This window comes from Manis javanica, chromosome 11 (assembly GCF_040802235.1).
Source record: "Manis javanica isolate MJ-LG chromosome 11, MJ_LKY, whole genome shotgun sequence".
Taxonomy (NCBI): Eukaryota; Metazoa; Chordata; class Mammalia; order Pholidota; family Manidae; genus Manis; species Manis javanica.
The window spans coordinates 17,354,322-17,371,670 of record NC_133166.1 but is presented as its reverse complement, the minus strand read 5'-3'; the positions used below and the strand labels follow the sequence as shown (position 1 = coordinate 17,371,670).

The 17,349-nt window shown below is 54.1% G+C and overlaps 2 protein-coding genes across 3 annotated transcripts in view; one reads left to right on the top strand and one right to left on the bottom strand.

Annotated features, from left to right (window-relative positions):
* Window positions 1-7,692, top strand: part of USP35 (ubiquitin specific peptidase 35) — a 51,697-nt gene extending 44,005 nt beyond the window's left edge. For both annotated transcript variants that reach the window (XM_073215961.1, XM_017654165.3), the window contains exons 8-11: window positions 3,221-3,314; window positions 4,191-4,297; window positions 4,762-6,010; window positions 6,923-7,692. In XM_073215961.1, the coding sequence (XP_073072062.1) occupies window positions 3,221-3,314; window positions 4,191-4,297; window positions 4,762-6,010; window positions 6,923-7,090 (1,618 nt within the window). In that variant the 3' untranslated portion in view covers window positions 7,091-7,692. The remainder of the gene's footprint in view (window positions 1-3,220; window positions 3,315-4,190; window positions 4,298-4,761; window positions 6,011-6,922) is intronic.
* Window positions 7,693-9,001: 1,309 nt separating this feature from the next.
* Window positions 9,002-17,349, bottom strand: part of GAB2 (GRB2 associated binding protein 2) — a 180,052-nt gene continuing 171,704 nt past the window's right edge. The window contains exons 5-10 of the mRNA XM_073215963.1: window positions 17,125-17,219; window positions 15,811-16,075; window positions 14,370-14,460; window positions 13,951-14,053; window positions 12,445-12,570; window positions 9,002-11,715 (exon numbers count right to left, since the gene is read on the bottom strand). Coding sequence (XP_073072064.1) covers window positions 11,572-11,715; window positions 12,445-12,570; window positions 13,951-14,053; window positions 14,370-14,460; window positions 15,811-16,075; window positions 17,125-17,219 — 824 coding nt within the window. The 3' untranslated portion in view covers window positions 9,002-11,571. The remainder of the gene's footprint in view (window positions 11,716-12,444; window positions 12,571-13,950; window positions 14,054-14,369; window positions 14,461-15,810; window positions 16,076-17,124; window positions 17,220-17,349) is intronic.

The window sequence follows — 17,349 nt, the reverse complement described above, 5'->3', positions numbered from 1 at the left end:
GCTTGTTCTTTCTTTTGGAACATATTTCTTTGTTTACTCATTTTGCTTGATTCTGTTTTTATATGTTAGGCAAAGCACCTGCCTCCCTCAGTCTCAAGGAAGTGAGCTTGTATAGCTGATGATCCTCTTGGTTGTCTCTCGAACCTTTGTGATTGTCTAAACTTAATATTCCCCACTTTTGAGGTGGGCCACAATTTGTCAATGGTCCCAGGGGAGGAATCTCAGCTCCTGGTGAAAAGCTAATTGGAATCCATACCCTCAGGCAGCAGCTTTTAAAGTGTGCAGATATGTACGGTTCAAGATTGTCATCTCTGGTGGCCTCTAGACCAGGAGATCTGGAGGTGTCCCTGGCAACAGTTGCAAAAATCAGGGCTCCAGATGCCTGTATAAGCTCCTTTCTGGGAAGTACTTTTGGGCTGTAACAAGGCCAGGGGCAGTGCAGGGATGGTGTGTCCCTGCTCATGTTTCCTGGGAGCACCTTCTTAGCTTCTAGATGTGTGGGAAGTATGAAGCCTGTCCTTTGGGCTGAAGCTCCAGGATATATAACTAGGCACTTTTCACAGGGGGACTGCAGTTGTGTTCAGCCTGTTGTCAGTGCACTGCCTTGTGGGGGTGGTCTGCCAAGAACTGTCCTTCCAATTGTTACAGTCCTGTGGTGCTCAAAATGCCAGCCATCTTGGCCACCAAGTCCGGGAGATCAGGGGTGTCCCTGTGTGGATTGTGTGCACCCACTTGCTTTTAGCAGGGAGCTGGAGAGTGTAGCAGATGGGGTGCACTCACTGGCTTCAGAAAGGCTGTGGGAAGTGCCTTGACCGCACATGCTCAGTAGCCTCCATGGTGCAGTGGTGTGTGCATGCTGGCTCTAGGCTGGGTGCAGGAGAATGCAGCCCCTGCTGGTGCTCACCAGCCCCTGCCAGCAAGCTGGGGAGTGCGGCAGCTGCCTGTGCCCTCCAGCTTAGCACTGGCCACCACCACTTGCTCTCGCAGTTCCAGCAAGGCAGTGAGGGTGTGGCATTTAGATGGCCTGCTGTGCCGGCAGGCTGTGGGGAGTGTGACCTAATGGCACCTACCTGTGCCTCTATCCCCAGGGAGTCCCTCCACCGTCCCCTGCCCCTCCAGGTGATGCCTTCAGATCAGCAGATGAAGCTCCCGCATATATAATCTGTTTGCTTTTCCAACTGCTGTTTGCTGGGTCTTGGGGTGAGTGAGACTGCATGTCAGCCCTACAAGAGGGGAATTGCAGTTTCCTGTAACATTTTGGGACCCATTGGCTTTCCAAACCAAACATTTTGGGGCATCATCTCTGCATTGCAGATTGCAGGTATTGGGGTGTCCAGTGTTGGGTACCAATCCCTCCCTCTGGAAGAAGCATGTCTGGTGAGATCTCCCTGTCATGTGTTGCTCTGCTGGGGGTAAGGTATTTTGTAAGACCATATCTGTGCCTTTCCTACCCATCTTGATGTGGTCCTTTTATCCTTTGGTGTGGAGAGCAGTTCTTCTGGGTTTCAGATCTTTTCCAGAGGGAAATAATTCCTACTTGGCTGTAGATTTGCCATGTCCACTGGATGAGGTGAGCTCAGGATCTTCCTTTGCTGCCAGCTTGGACACCCTACCTCCCAGGGTTAGGGTTACTCATTTTTTAATTGGGTTGTTTGATTTCTTATTGTTGAGTTTTAAGAGCTTTTGGTATATTTTAGATGAAAGGTTTTGCTTATCACATGTGTCTCTTGTAAACATTTTCTCCCAGAGTTTGGCTTGTCTTGTAATTCTCTTGATACTGTCTTGCACAGAGCAGAAGTCTAAATTTTAATAAAATCCAGCTTTATCAGTTATTTTTTTCATGGATAATGTGTTTGGTGTTTTTCTAAAAGGTATCACCTCGCCTTCAAGGTCTTGTAGGTCTCCTTTGTTACCTCCCTAGAGTTAGTTTGGTGTTTTGCATTTTACACTCAGGTGTGTGATCCATTCTGAGTGGATTTGTGATGGGTGTGAGCTCTGTGTCCAGATGCCTTGTTGTGCATGTGGATGTGCAGTCCCAGCACCATTTGTTGACAAGACTCTCTTTGCTCCATTGTGTTGCCTTTGCTCATTTGTCAAAGATCAGTTGACAATATCTATGGAGCTCTGCTTTCTATTCTATTCAACTATTCTCTCACCAACACCACACTTAGACTTTCTCTTTTTTTAATGATACAGTGAAAATAATCCTTCTCCTGCCTTACGGTAGGGCCTCAACTTGGCTTCTGCTCTCTGAGCTTCAGGTCCAGCAGGGGGAGGCTGGGGCTGATCTCTTGGTCTTCCTAATGTGATCTGCTGCTGTGCTTCTCAAAGGTGAAGCATGGGTGAAGGACTGCTTTTATTTTGTTTTTCTACTTTCAAGCTTGCTGCAGATTGTTATTTTTGTGAAATATGATAAAAATGACTATCAGAGAAATCATGTGCTTATATATGGTTGAGTAATGTCAAAGTGCTATACAAGTTTCCAAATGTTCAGTCTATTCCTGAACTTAGCTTGTTGCAAAGTGCAGTCCACTCTGATCATGCTCTTCTGCATGTGGGGCTCAAGCTGGGGAGACATGCCTGCCCAGAGCTGCTTATGAGCACAGGTGCTGAGCCAGGGCCTGGGAGTCAGCTTGCTCCAGGGGGTATGGGTCAGGAGGGGCTCCTTCCTGTCTCCCATGGGGTTGGACCCCTGTCCCTGGGAGCCAGTCTACCCCAACAGCATTCCCTTCTTTCAGCATATTCCTCATATGGACCCTCATCTGCCTCATTTGGAGGCAGGGGAACAACTTGGGAGGACATGGGGCTGTAAAGTTGACTTGGAGGGTCGAGGGCTGAGCAAGTCCTGCGGCTCTGGATGGATCTGAGCCCCATTTCTGGGGAAGCAGGGAAAAGGATGTCAGTGGCTGGTGGTGATACAGGCACAGACTGTGGAGCATGTTGGGGACTTCCAGTCATGGAACCCTGGGACCAGAAGATCTCAGGATATTCAAATCTTGAGTCTTGGAGTCATGGACTGTCAGAATTGGAAGGGACTGCGGGGTCCCCTCATTGTCCAGGCTGAGCCCCCCACTTCCTTCGCCCTGGCTGTGGGCCCGGGCTTGAGCTACAGGTGCCTATTCCGCCATTAGCCTGGCGGCTCTGGGTTGCCTGGGGTCTGGGCAGGGAGGGGCCCCTTGGGGGCCTTGGCTCACCCCGGGTGCTCCTGCTGTGTTTGAAGCTTCAGGCGCTGTGTGCTCCGTTTGACTGAGAACAACTCGCAGCCCTTGATGGCCAAGCTGCAGTGGCTTTTCGCCTTCCTGGAGCACAGCCAGGTGAGTGGGTGGGGAGGAGGAGGTTGGACCCCTTCTCTTCCCCAGGGCTCACCTGCCTCTGCTGTGAGCCCCCGTGTCTGCCGTAAGCTGTGGAGCTCCAGTCCCGGCTGGCATGGTTAATGGCCAGGTCCCTGGCTGGTTCAGTGCCCTCACTAGGTGGGAGAGGGACCACCTCCTGGAGGCTCCCCCTGCACTGCCCAGATCTCCTGTCGGTGGTTCAGTCTGTTGCATGAGGTGTCACTTTGTTCACCTGCTGTCCTTTGGAGCTGTCACACTGCCAGGCACCCCGGGGGCTGTATTTGTTTTATTCACTGTTTCTGCCTTCATGGAACTTGAAGACCATGTGTGGGGGCACGGAGATGAATATGCCATGGTCCCTGCCTTCGTGAAGCGCAGAGCCTGGTGAGGAAGACGGACCTACAGATAACAGCTGCAGTGCTTGAACAAAGGAAATGCAGTGTGTCATACACGTGCGAGAAAGAGAGGGGTAGATCATGACTTGGGTGTGGGTCCATTGGGAAGATGACGTGGAACGAGTTGGCGCTTACTACATCTGGGACTTGAACTCTGTAGCCAAGCTTTTGACAGAAGGGTGTTTTAGGCAGAGGGAATGGGAATAAACAAATGCCTGGAGAGAAATAGGTGCCAGGAAAAAGCAAATTCCTGGAGGGTTGTTCATCTCCATGCCCTGCTTTATAGGCTGCATGCACCTGGTGGGATGGATGGGTCTGGACAGCTAGGGGGTGGGGGCCTCAGCGAGGAGGCTGGGAAGTTTGGGGCAGAGTCCCCAGGCAGCCCCTCAGATGTGCACACTGCAGGGGTGGTCGGTGGGTGTCTTCTGCTCCTGACCCTGCTCTTCACCTGCCTTGGTCCTAGAGGCCTGCCATTTCTCCAGAGAACTTCCTTTCTGCGTCCTGGACACCCTGGTTCAGCCCCGGCACACAGCAGGACTGCTCAGAGTACTTGAAGTACCTGCTGGATCGGTAAGGGGGGAGGCCCGGGTCCCCAGGCCTGGGGGGTGCCTGTGGGAAACCCCATTCCTCCGGGCTTTGCTGCCTCTTCCTGGAAATGGCGGTGCAGCACTGCACTTGTGCAGGCCACGGAGGAGAGGGTGCTGTGAGTGTGGGGTGGGGGCTGGGTGGTGGGAGTTTAGTAGATGCTGATCTGATTCATAACCTGGGAGGGGGAAGTGTGCGTGTGCATGCTGCGCTGTGCTTGCCCAAATGCACATGTGTGTGTTTTGGTCACAGCTCTGGCGGCACATGCACATAAACATGGCACCTCTTTAGTAGCAGCTTTGTGTGCGTGCATGCAGGTAAGCATGCAGCGTGTGTGCATACTCCTGCACGTGTCTAAGGTGAGGCCAGCCGAGTAAGATGGAGCATGAGGCCAGCGCTCTGGAGCTGGACCTGTGTGTATGCAGAAGCCCCTGTGCTCCCTGCTCTAGGCTGCATGAAGAGGAGAAAACGGGGGCAAGGATCTGCCAGAAGCTCAAGCAGTCCAGTTTGCCTTCCCCTCCCGAGGGGTCCCCGAGCCCAAGTTCAACCTCTGTGGAGAAGATGTTTGGAGGCAAGATTGTCACTCGGATATGCTGCCTCCACTGCCTCAATGTCTCCTCCAGGGAGGAGGCGTTCACGGACCTCTCTCTGGCCTTCCCGCCTGCGGAGCGCGGCCGCCGCCGCCGCCTGGGCTCAGTGACGGTCCCTGCGGAAGGTGTGGGCGCCTGGGAGCCCCCGCCGCCGTCCCAGGCCCAGCTTCCAAGCGGGGCGAGCCCTCGGAGGCAGAGGAAGCACTGCATCGCCGGGGACGCCCCCCCCACGGGCCTGGACCTCGGAGCCCTGGGACTCCCGGGACCCCGCGCGCCGAGCAGTCCGGAGAAGCTGGAGAGCGAGGGGGCAGCAGAGGCGAGAGCAGAGGAGGAAGCGAGCAGGAAGGAGGAGAAAGGGGAGGCGCAGCAGCAGGAGGAGCAGGAGAAGCTGGACCAGGAGACAGAGAAGGAGGCCGAGAAGGGGAAGGAGGAGGACTGCCCGGGGCCAGGGATCCCCGGGGACGCCGCCGCCGCCCCCTCCGGGGAGGGCTCCCGCTCCGTCCTCGACCTGGTCAACTACTTCCTGACCCCTGAGAGGCTGATGGCGGAGAACCGCTACTACTGCGAGTCGTGTGCTTCGCTGCAGGAGGCCGAGAGGGCGGTGGAGCTGAGCCAGGGGCCGCGCTACCTTGTCCTGACGCTGCTGCGCTTCTCCTTCGACCCACGCACCATGCGGCGCCGCAAGATCCTGGACGCTGTCTCCATCCCGCTGCTGCTGCACCTGCCGCTGGCCGGGGGCCGAGGCCAGGCCTACGACCTCTGCAGCGTCGTGGTGCACTCGGGCGTGTCCTCGGAGAGCGGCCACTACTACTGCTATGCGCGCGAGGGCGCTGCCCGCCCGGCACCTGCTCTGGGAGCCGCCGACAGGCCCGAGCCGGAGAACCAGTGGTACCTGTTCAATGACACTCGGGTGTCCTTCTCCTCCTTCGAGTCTGTCAGCAACATCACCTCCTTCTTCCCCAAGGACACAGCCTATGTGCTTTTTTACCGGCAGCGTCCTGCGGAGGGGCCAGAGGCTGAGCCGGGCTCTCCCGGAGTCCGGACAGAGCCCGCCCTCCACAAAGACCTGATGGAAGCTATTTCCAAAGACAACATCCTCTACCTGCAGGTGAGCAGAGCCGACCTTCTGGGCACAGTACTGGCTGAGATGTTATTGCCCCTGTCTCATCTTAATCTGCTCACCTGTCACTTAGTGATGGGGGTATATTGGTGGACCAGGCAAGCATCTTAGAGGAACAAACACCTCATAATCATCTGATATTTATCAACAGCTCTCATAAGTGTGCTGGAGCAGCAGCATGGGGCTTGATAGGTGAACAGTCAAGTGTGAGTGTGTAGAGTGCTACCGGACTGTGCAGGGGCCACCCTACCCCTGAGCTCCTTGGTTACTGGTCCCCATGCCTCCCGCCACCTTTAAAGTCAAGATTCTGGCCAAATTGGGATGGGAGGTACTGGCTGCAAAGAACTGGAGGTGGCAGGCCAGAACTGTGGATGGGTGGGTGTTTCATGGGGAAGGTGGTTGTGGAGTGGGGATGCTGGGCCTGCTTTTACATTTCTGCAGGGCTGTCCAGGCAGGGCCAGGGCCCGTGTTGAGGTGTCTCTGTGAGGCCGGCCTTAGCTGGGCAGAAGAGCTTTCTCACAGGGGAGTCAGTTCCTAGAGCCTCGAGAGGGAGTCAGCTGCACAGCTGGGTCAGGAAGTCTGTGGGGCAGTCCCTGTTTGCTGGGACATGCCCCTTGAAGTCCCTGGTCCTCCTGCTTCCTGGTGCCACATTTGGCCCTTGTCAGCTATTCACAGTCTAGTATGAGTGAGCTCCTTCCCTCCAGGGGTCTGGGGTTTTATTGGGAGGAGGAGGGATGGTCTTGAAGGAATGGGCCAGAATGCCTCTAGGGCAGAAGCCATGGCTCCTCTGTGCTTGGCCCGAGGGATGCAAGGAGAGACGGCAGGTGCTGTGCTGGGGAGGGAGTGAAGGGAGGTCCCTGGCTGCAGGGCCTTAATTTTAAGTTTCCTATCTGTTTCCAGGAGCAGGAGAAGGAGGCCCGCAGCAGGGCAGCCTACATCTCTGCGCTCCCCGCATCTCCACACTGGGGGAGAGGCTTTGACGAAGATAAGGACGAGGATGAAGGCTCTCCTGGGGGCTGCAACCCTGCAGGGGGCAATGGTGGTGACTTCCACAGACTGGTCTTCTAATGGGAACCGTCCACTGGCCGTTTGTGTGTGTGTGTTTGGGGGGCAGGGGCCACAGCCAATCGTGGGGAGGCCTGGACCCCTTCCTTCTGGCAACTGGGTGGGGGCCCAGATCCCAGGCAGAGCTGCACTGCCATGTGGGGTCAAAGGGAGGCTGTGGAGGCAGGTTCAGTCCTGATGTAGGGCCTTCGAAAGGTGAGAAAGGTGGAGAGGGAGCTTCTGGAACACTGCTCCTTGGCCTGAAGGCCACCTGGAGCCCCAGATATTGAGGTGAGCCCTTTAAACTAGGCCTCAGGCCCTGACAGGGGGATCAGCCCCATCAAGATCTTACACCCAAGTGTCCTGGTCCACTCGAAGCAGCTTAGCTGGATGCGCTCTGGGCCCTGCTCCCCCAGCAGGGCTGACCTTCACAGCTCCAGTGTCTTGCCATCAAGTAGCATTTCCCTTTCAGACAATCCTAATACTCTACAGTATAAAAAGCAGAGCCGTATCTGGCCACGTTGTTTCTCTGAGGGGATTTCAGAGGTAACACTGTTTATTTTGAGGCATGTGGGTGGGATGCAGCCTGATGCAGGATCAGAGATCGTCTCTCCACACCAAGCAACCCTGCATAGAAGGGAGGATGGCCCCCCTCGGCTGCCTCTGTGCCCAAGATGCCACCGTGCATCCCCCTTCTGATGCAAATAAGAGTCCTTATTTTACGGCAAGTATGTGTGCATTTCTCTTGGAACTGTCCTTCTGGGGAGAGCTAGCGGGCTCAGCTCATCGGTTGGCTGTTAGAATGGGAATCTGGGGGCTGGTTTGGTGAGGAGCAGATACTGACCTCTGTGCCCTGACACTGCTGTACACCTTCTAATGGAGAGAGAGAAGAGAGAGACCCAAGGTCTCAAACAGGAATAAAAAGTTCTCTGAAGCCTTTAAAGATGTCATTCTTCCTCTGTCAGTGGCTGTGGTGTCTACTGTACCCTTGGTTTCTTGCTGTGTCTAGGCAGCAGGGAGGGTTATCCCTCCTGCCCCATTGCCTTGTGTGACGTACCATGGGAAGGTGAGGCCTGGTGGTGGGGCAGGGAGAGGTTAGATGCCTGGTGGCTGTCAGGATTTTTCCCAGAAATAGCTATTTTTCCTTCTCTCAGAGCCTGGAAGGGTGTGTGACTTCTCTGAGGCCAGACTTGGGCACAGGCCACCCCCAGTCACTCCACAGCCGACACCCAGTTCCTTCCCATTCTGGGAGCGGGAGAGGCATGCGGGGGCTCTGCTCTTTGGGAGAACAAAGAAGGCGTGGTGGCAGGGACTTCAAGGGTTGTGGCCCTGTGCTGATGTTTTGGCCCAAATAGCACAGACCCTGGAGACCTTAGGGACCAGCAAAAGCAAGCCAATAGTTTGATACCAGGTCACACTCAGAATTCACTTCCACAGTCCCAGTCCTGTGTGTCTTCTAAGGAGATTTGGCCGGTGTTACTACAGTTTCCATGTTACACATCAGGAATGCAGAGCCTGAGGTAAGGGTTCAGTCTTGTTCCTAGCCAAGAAGCATACCGAGTACATTCCTATTATTAAAATGAAAGTGGTGCAGACAGGCACGTAGACCTCCTGGGACCATGAGAGAGTAAACTTGTTGAGAATGTGTTTAAGCCTACATGTGGGAGGCCCCCAGCTGGGCTTTGTGTGTGGATCCCATCCTCTTCAGACAAGGCAGCCCTCTCTGGTTGCTTCTAATGGACTTTATTATTGTCCTGCTCCAACACCACAGTAAAAAGGGACCTGCAAGCTCTAGGTCTGTACCATGTGCTGCCACAGCAAAAACAGGACCCACTTGATCACCTACTCTTCCCCTCCCCCCCCAGGATAAATACATGTTACAAATTTTTAAAAGAAAACAGAATAAATTAATAACTTAAGTGATTAGGCACCAACAGTGATTTGAAAAATTAAATGTCAATTTTAAATGGTAACAGGGCAAGAACCTAAGACTGAGCTTCTCCTAGCCCATTTTCTCTTCCCAACAAATAGTGACAATTCTGTGCGAAATGACTCTAAATTTCAAGACACATGTAACCGACAACCACACACAAACACATACCACCAAATAGCACATGACAGCCTGACCCTCCAGTGGGCAGGCCACTGTGGCCCGGGCCCCAAAGAGCAAGGTGCGTCCAGAATGATGGCCCCACCCACAGGACAGGGCTTCAGAGTTCGTGGTCAAGCCTGGCTTCCCTTGCTTGGAGCTGAGGCCATAGCCTAGAGGCCACAGGGCAAACTGGGGTTGAGCCTATTCTCCAATCAATGACTTTGTAATGGTTGTGCTTCACTCCTGGGAATGGGTAGTATTTGAAGGTTTCAAAGGTAGAAGTTACCAAAACTAATCTAGGGAGGGGACCAGGGCAAGTAGCTAATGCTCTGGTGCTGCCCATTCCTGATGATCCAGACCCTCCCGAGAGAAGCTGTAGGGAGTGCTTTGAAACAGTGGAGCAACAGCGGTGGGAGGGCCCCCCCCCACCCCCAGAAGCACTCACTCTCTTGTTCCTGCATTAGTGTCTTACACCTTGCAGAGCTGAAGCTTGCAGGGGGCAAGGAAGGCTCCTTGGGGAGCCCCAGGCAGAATGCACCCTTGTGTGGACTGCACTGGCTGAGGAGGAACCCCCATTCTGGGGCCCTTGCTAGGCCAAGAGGAGGGATGGGACTGTGACCCGGAGTTCCTGCTTGCCACTGGCTAAGTCCCTCTTGCACTTCCTTCCATCTCTACCCTGAGCTTCACACGAAAAGTTTGGGAGCAAGAGGAACCCAGACCTACAAGGACGCCTCTGGGGAAATGAGGTGTGACCAGCTGGGTCTCTGAAGGCTCCAGCCAGTTTCACTCACAACATGGCACATTCTGAAAATGCTGACATTATTAAGGCCCCCAGGGGTCATCAGGGGATGCGCCTGGACACCAGGGACATCAATACCTGGGCCCACAGGTTGCCTGCCATGAGCCACTTCACAGAGAGGCTTTAAAGGGATAGGGCCGGGCAGAGCATGCTGGCATGGCCCAGTGTAGGTCATGTCACCTGTGGGGCACACCAAGGCCTGGGGCCAGCCTCCTAAAGAGGTCTTTTCTTCCCAAAGTTCAAGGCTTTCCAAGTCTCTCCTTCCTCCACTGGACCCTAGCCCTGCCCTACCATCTAAAAAATTGGGCCTATTTTCCTCTAAGGCCCCATCTCCTAGAAACACCTTCCCAAAGAAGTAGCCTTGCGTCCTTCCCTCTGCACTCCCGCCTCAGCATTCTAGCCTTTTTGGGCCACTATCAATGTCTTGCGCCCTTTTTTCTCAGTGGCAGTTCTTAGAACGGTCACACGCCCCTGGGCTGGTGAGGGGTGCATGCACATGCGGTCACAGGAAACACCTCCGTCAAACATGATGGGAAGTCATTGCTTTGTAGGAGGGAGGGTTCCACCCCAGGGTAGTTGGGGGCCCGTCTTGTGCCTGCAGCCAGGTTTGAGTCCCACATGACACCTGGCACTTGAGGGAGCAAGAGAAGGTGAGAGGAGCTGGAGACCCCATGAAGGCCTTGTGTGGGCTGCCCTGGCCGAGGAGGAATCCAGGCCACACTCATGCCTGCCCCGGGACCCGGTGCAAAGCCCAGGCCACCAGCCATTCCCATACTCTGTCCTCTAGGTCCCAGTCTGCCCTGCCCTGTTCTCTCCGTCGTCATCAGGGCTGGGAGCTGTCCTCGGGTCATGCCGCCATGCACGTTGCTCCCCAACGATCTCACTTCTTCACGTTTACTCTGCAGCCCCGGGGCTCCACCGGCCTGGGGCCCTGACCCACAGTGTCCTAGTCACCTGCCAGCCTCTGGGCTCCAAGCCTTGCTCCTTGAAGTCCTCATCCTCCTGCCTTTCTTATGCACACCAGCTATCAACTGCCTTTCTGCGTCTGGCTCTAACTCCTTTGTCCCTCAAGAGCACCTCCAAACTTCCTTCTTGACGACTCCACCTTTTGGTGGTCTTGCCTCCTCCCTACCAAGAAAAGGGATGGAGAAGCCCACACCCACTTTGGTCAGCCTACCCTTGGCTCCCTGGGTCAGTGAGACGACTGGCTTCTTCCAGGATCGAGGGAGAGGTAGCCCAGTCGCTGGAGGGGAGAGGGTGGGGGGCTGTGACCGGGTGCAAGATGCAGAATCTGGCTCAGAGCCCAGCTCCTCCCTCCGCGTGTCCGGTAGATATTCAGGTCTAAAGGGCAGGAAGAGGCTGAAGGATGCTTTTTGGCAATAGCTCTATAACTAAGGTGGAGAGAGGCATGGCCATTACCAATAAAAATTAGAGGTGGACCCTGAGTGGGCAGAGGAAGTGCCTCAATCAGACCCTCGCCTCCCGGGGAAAGGTTCAGGGTCCCTGATGCAAAATGCTTCGAAGGCCAGAGTGGCAGGAAGGAGGCCAGGGGAGAGGACAGAGGAGAGGCAAGGGGAGGGGCCCGCTCTGGAGACACTGCCTCCCGGCCCCGCGTCACAGCTTGGTGCCCTTGGAGGGCTCCGAGGACTGCCGCACGTCTGTCCACTCCTGCATGGTGTTTTGCAGGGCCTGGGTCTTCTCCTTGTCCACTTGAACATAGTCCACCTTCTCGTCAGAAGTGACGGATGACGTGGATGGCTGAGGGACAGATTGGGGGAGAAGCGGTTGTGAGTTGTCAGGTGGGGAGCAGGCGGGTGGGCTCTTCCTAAACTGTCCCTAGGGGAGAGGATGTGCGCCTCTGCCTGCTGCTTTGACTGGCTCAGGAGCCTGTCTTTTTCTTTTTCTGAAAGTGTCCTTTAAAGCCTGAACTCCAAACTGCCTCACCCCTCCCAATTTCCCAGCTCCTAGGAGTACCCAGGTCCTTTTTGGCCTGGTGGGGCTTTTTGAGTGTTCCTTGGTGGCAATTTGCCTTCCTGTAAGGGAGCTGTGCAGAGCCAGAGCCCCCAACCCTGCTGTCTGGACTGGGCAGCTTAGTGTGCCTCCTATGGATGACTATCCTAGGCCCAAAGTCCCCTCTGCAGGCCACTGTGTCAATGGCAATTCATGTGACAACTCCAGACAGGATACAGAACCCATGAGCCTGGGGCCCATCACTGATTCACTCTGTAACCTTGAACAGATCATGCCTTGGTGTGCACCTGTTTGCTCCTCTGTACACCAAGGGGGACGGACAGCTGGAGAGGCCCTGAAGACCTTGGGTGCCTATGCCCTGAGTGGCACGCGGGCCCCCAAAGACCCGCATGAAATGAAGTGCACGTTGAGTCCCAAGAGGCCGAGTGCTGCGGTTCAGGGTTGAAGGCCCCCAGCCCTCCAGGGATCCCTCCTCCAGGGCCCTGAGCTCTGGCATGCCCACCCCACCTCACACACCTTGCGGTGGGGGCTTGGAGAGCTTGGCTGGAAGTCCAGGGCCAGATAATCAACACTGCCAGCACTCTTCTTAGGGGCTGGACTGTTGGTGCCACTGGGAATGGGAGATGCAGACACTGGGTTTTGCTATCACAAAGGAGAAAAAAAACAGTAGTAAGTTTAGGGAACCAACCCACCACCCAGAAAAACACACCTCTGGGAGTAAGAACTGCTGGCTCACTGAGTGCCTACTCTGCGTCCTGCACTGTGCCAGGGACCTTCATGGTTTCATTTAAACCCTCACAACAATCTTGTGATGTAGGTAGATCTTCTCTTAAGCAAAGATAGAACTGGTTCAGTGAAGTGATGTGACTTGCCTGTGCCTGCACAGCTGGTGTGCAGGGATGGGAACCAGGTCTGTTTTCTGACTCCCAAAACTGGGCTAATCCCACTGTACCATGTTCTCTCCCTTCTAGGGCATCAGGCCAGATCCTGACATCCAGCCTTTGGCCCCTACGAAGGTGCACCTTTCCTTTATGTACTGGATGCTGGCAAGTAGTCCATTGAACCAAATCTGCTTCTCAGAAACACCCACCCATGCCTAGAAGCCGCAGTCATACTGAAGCAGCTCCTTCCCTCCAGCTCCAGCTCCTTGGAGAGATGAGCAGTGTGGCCTCATCCCCAGGCTGCCCAAAGGCCTAGTTGCTTAAGCAGCTCATCAAATGACACACTCTAGGGTCCTGTCCCTGCCTAGGCACCAAGACTGACATGCTAGGACCCCCTGAAGTCTAACTAATGGGAAAGGCAGTGGTCCTATGTTCTGGTTTTGGCTGTGTTATTGGTTGATTCGTTCTTTCATTATTGATGCAGCAACTCCCAGGTACTGGGTACCTATTCCTTTTTCAATGAAAACCTCAGGGAGGAAATTCACCCCCACTGCCTGTGGTTATGTCTCTATTATGGCCTTTGCCACAGTGAGTCACGCACATGTGTGTTTCCCCACCGCTGAGTAGAAACTCAATAAACGCTCACACTCACATACTTGCTCATGGTCACAGGAACGTCAGAATGAGGGAGTGAAGAGATCTTTTACTTTTGAAAGACTTTAGCAGGACAGAAGAAGGAAGTTAACTTTGAGGGGTGTTCTACTCATTCTACAAGGTCCTAGGGACTATTCCGAAGCACCTGTCTGATCGCTTGGCCTGCTAAACCTTTGGGGCTCCCCATGCCCACAGGAAAAGTCCAGATTTCCAGAGACAGCATTTGAGGTCCTTCATGATCTGGTTGCAGTCCAACCTCCCCCTGCCTACCCCACCTGTCACAGTTGCATGAGAGGCAGGCCTTCTCTGCCCTCTAAGGTTGTGGCCTCCTTGAGGGCATGGACCATGTCCTCCTTGCCTCTGATGCCCATGCTCGAGAAGGACCTCCAGCAGCACACCGAACCATAAATTACGCAGGAGCCCGGGGCCGAGGTGAGTTAGCCAGGCTAGGCAGCGGGGAACTGAGGGGCAGTCCCGGGAGACTCACCATAGGGACGTAGTTCTCCTCGCTGTCTCCTGAGTCCGTGCTGGTGATGCTCTGTGTGGAGATGGGGCGGCAGTACTGGGAGGAGCTGGAGTTGAAGGTGTGGCTGTTGCGGGAAGAAGACAAAAAGTAAACCCTGGGGGAACACTCAGGGCCCAGTCGGACTCCTGAGCCTCATATACCCAGACCTCCACCCTCAGTGCGTTGCACTCCATCATCAGATCAAGATCTGATATGGGGCAGGGGTGCGCAATTACTGCCCTTTTCAGCGGAGGAAGCCAAGCCCCAGGAGATCAAGAGCAGCGCTTGTTGCCAAGAGCACCGGCATCAGGATGCAGCTTTCCTGACTCGCAGGCCATGACCACTCCCTCACCAGCCCCTACGGCCCTGTTCTGAGCTCCCGCCTCCACGAACGTACTCACATGGCCCTAGACCAAGACTTGGTGACAGGCGATTTGAAGGGGAGCTCATCAATGACGGCGTTGTTTCTCAAGTCAAGTGGTGTTGGCTTTGCTGGAGCAGGAACAGAAAGTTGAGCAACCAGACAAGGGGATAAAGCCACGCATATATAAACTTCTATATGACACATGAGTGTATTTATAAATGCTTCCGTTGTTGATCCCAGTTTTATGTAGGGAAACTGAGGCTCAGCAAGGCTATATTATCTCTGCCTACGATTATAAGCTGCCTTCAGATTCCAAATGATGTATTTTCTGCATTGTACCCTATGGTAATCACATTTTCAGAATCCAAAATGGGGACACAGGTTGGACAGCAGATTGTTTCCCCAAGATCTGTGACTGTAAGTAATGAGAGATAATATCTGAAATGGAGACAGTTACCATTTCTATTCCCTGCCACTCCTGGGTCAGGGCTATGGAACCACATAGGAGGAAGGTGAACACCACAGGCCTTAAAAGCTGAAATTCAAAGGCTCAGATTTTAATTCCCTGTTGGCCAGACCAGTGAGGGCTTATCTCTGCCCAGACACTCTACTTCCCCCCTTGAATCCCTGCTACTGATGTGCAGTCAGTACCGTGAGGTACAGGCAGACCCAGGACTCGAACAGCAGCACCTCTTGGCCTAAATGGGTTTAAATGCAGGGACCTAACAACCAAACACCTGCTATGTTTCAGAGTCAATGTCCCAGATGCTTTCCTCCTAAACAAACCCAGGAGGCAGGAATTACTATCCCTATTTCACAGGCGGGAAAACTGAGGCCGAAAATGACTTACTAAGTTACACACCTATAAAGTACTGGATAAGGATTCCAACCCACATCCACCTGGTTTGAAAGCTCAAGCCTTTCTATGACTGCATAGTGTGTCTTTTAATAGACTGTGTCAGTTATTATATATATATATATATATATACACACATACACACGCTGCCCAGCCCCAGATCTAATGTGAATCTCTTAGCCTTTAATAGCACTGTATCTGTTATGAAGCATTTTTAGATATGCTATCCCTGTCCCTCATGCCTCTGGGAGGCAAGTATTACACTTCCAGGTTCAGAGGTGAGCCACAAAGCTCCGAGACACAAAATGGTTTATCTACAGTCACCGGTAGGCCGGTAGCAGAGCTGGAACTGGAATTTGCCCTGTCCTTCCAATCCCAGCACTCCTCCTGTCCGCCAAGGCTACTCCTGCAGCCAGTTGCTAGGGTGCCAACCACTGGGGTGGTGGGGAGTGTTTGTGTATGTGTGTATGTGTGTGTGTGAGAGAGAGAGTTTGGGGTGGTTCAGGCCACAGAGGCAACTGCTTCCTTGAAAGGAAAGTTCACAATTTACCTGATCCATAAATGAATGCAACTCTCTCTTGGACACTGTCCGGGGATGGGACAGGGCACAGAGTGGACTTACCTTTCCGGTCAGGTTTGAGGTTACGGTTGACGGGGGGTGGCTGGATCTCGCTCCCTCGATTGGGGCCTCGGTGCATAGGAAGGGCTGTGGAGGGGTAGCCAAGAGGGTCGAAGTGATGTGGCCCAGGACTCATGGGGATGTAGACACTCTGGGCATTATCACCTGCTCGCTCCATGGCCAACAGGCTGGAGGAACCTGGATTCATGGGCACGTAGTTGTCTTCAGAATTGGTGCTATCTGAACGGCCCACAGCTGCTTTCCCAGGCTAGGAGGGCGAGATAAAGAAATACAGCTGTAGCTGGCAAGACGCAGCAAGAAGGGGGTAAGAATTTGCATATAAGTCCAGAAGAGTCATGACTGAGTCGGCTGCACTGTGAGGCAATAAGGCCTCCTGGGAACAGCAAATAAGACAGCAGAGAAGGCAACAGGAAGAAATAAGGTCTGTGGGTCCCTTCTAGCTTGCATGATTCCCTGGAATCCACTTATAAGTTGAGATAAATCTTTAGTATAAAATATCCTTGGTGGCTCAGTCCATGAGGCTTTCTGGCTGCCCGTCCATGGCAGAGGGCAGCACAGGCCGTGGCCTATGTAGGGCTGGTTCAGGACCTGTCCTCCGCCCCAAGTCCAGACTCTCACCATTGGCAGGTCAGCATTTCAGGCCCTGAGCAGGGCAGCAGCACACGAGAAGCTTTGGCCCTGGTAGGTGAAAGCCCAGGCCAGCTTTCACTGTGACCACAAGCTGCAGTCAGAGCTGCCATAGAGTCGTGCGATGCAGGGATCCCAGCTCCACCTTCGGTAAACTCCTGTCCTGTCTGTTCAGACAAACAACTAAGCTGCTTCTGCTCTGCCTACTGAATTTCCAGTCTGCAGTGGGCCTGAAGACAGGCTCTCCTTTGCTTAGCAGGAGCCTGACACTTGGAGAAGTTGGGCCACTCACCACCCCACAGAGGGCAGTACTGAGGCCATAATTCTCCCAGCCACTGCTGCCCCTCCTCCAGGGGAGACCTTACACGTGAGGAGGCTGCCTTAGATCCCCCATCCCAGAGCTTGTGTCCTCTGCAATCTAGACCCCTCCCGCTTCCCCCAGAGCTGGTGAGCCTTGGGGTTTAATATACCTAAGATACCCATGTCTTCCAGACCAGGACACCTGTACCTTACTTTCTAAAAACTCAACCAGGGTTTTGAGGCAAGAAGCTAGGCAGGGTCTGAAGAGGGAGAGGCCATCACTCTTTTGGGCTGTGCTTTTAGTTCCATGGGGTGTGAACTTTAAATCACCTGAGCTGGCCTGGAGAGCCCTGGCTAAACCCCACTCACCAGGAAAGAACTGACCGTGTCACTCATGGACTCGGCAGGCCGGCCTGCGCTCTCTCCACCACGATGTGGGTACTCGTAGGACTCACAGGAAGAAGCTGCAACAGAGAAAGGAAGGTCCATATGCAGTCAGAGGTGATCTGTGTGCTGACACTGCCTCAATCCCTCGCCAGTGGTGCTCAGGGTCCTATCAATACTCCGGGAAATACCCTCAGCCTCAAATGAAGA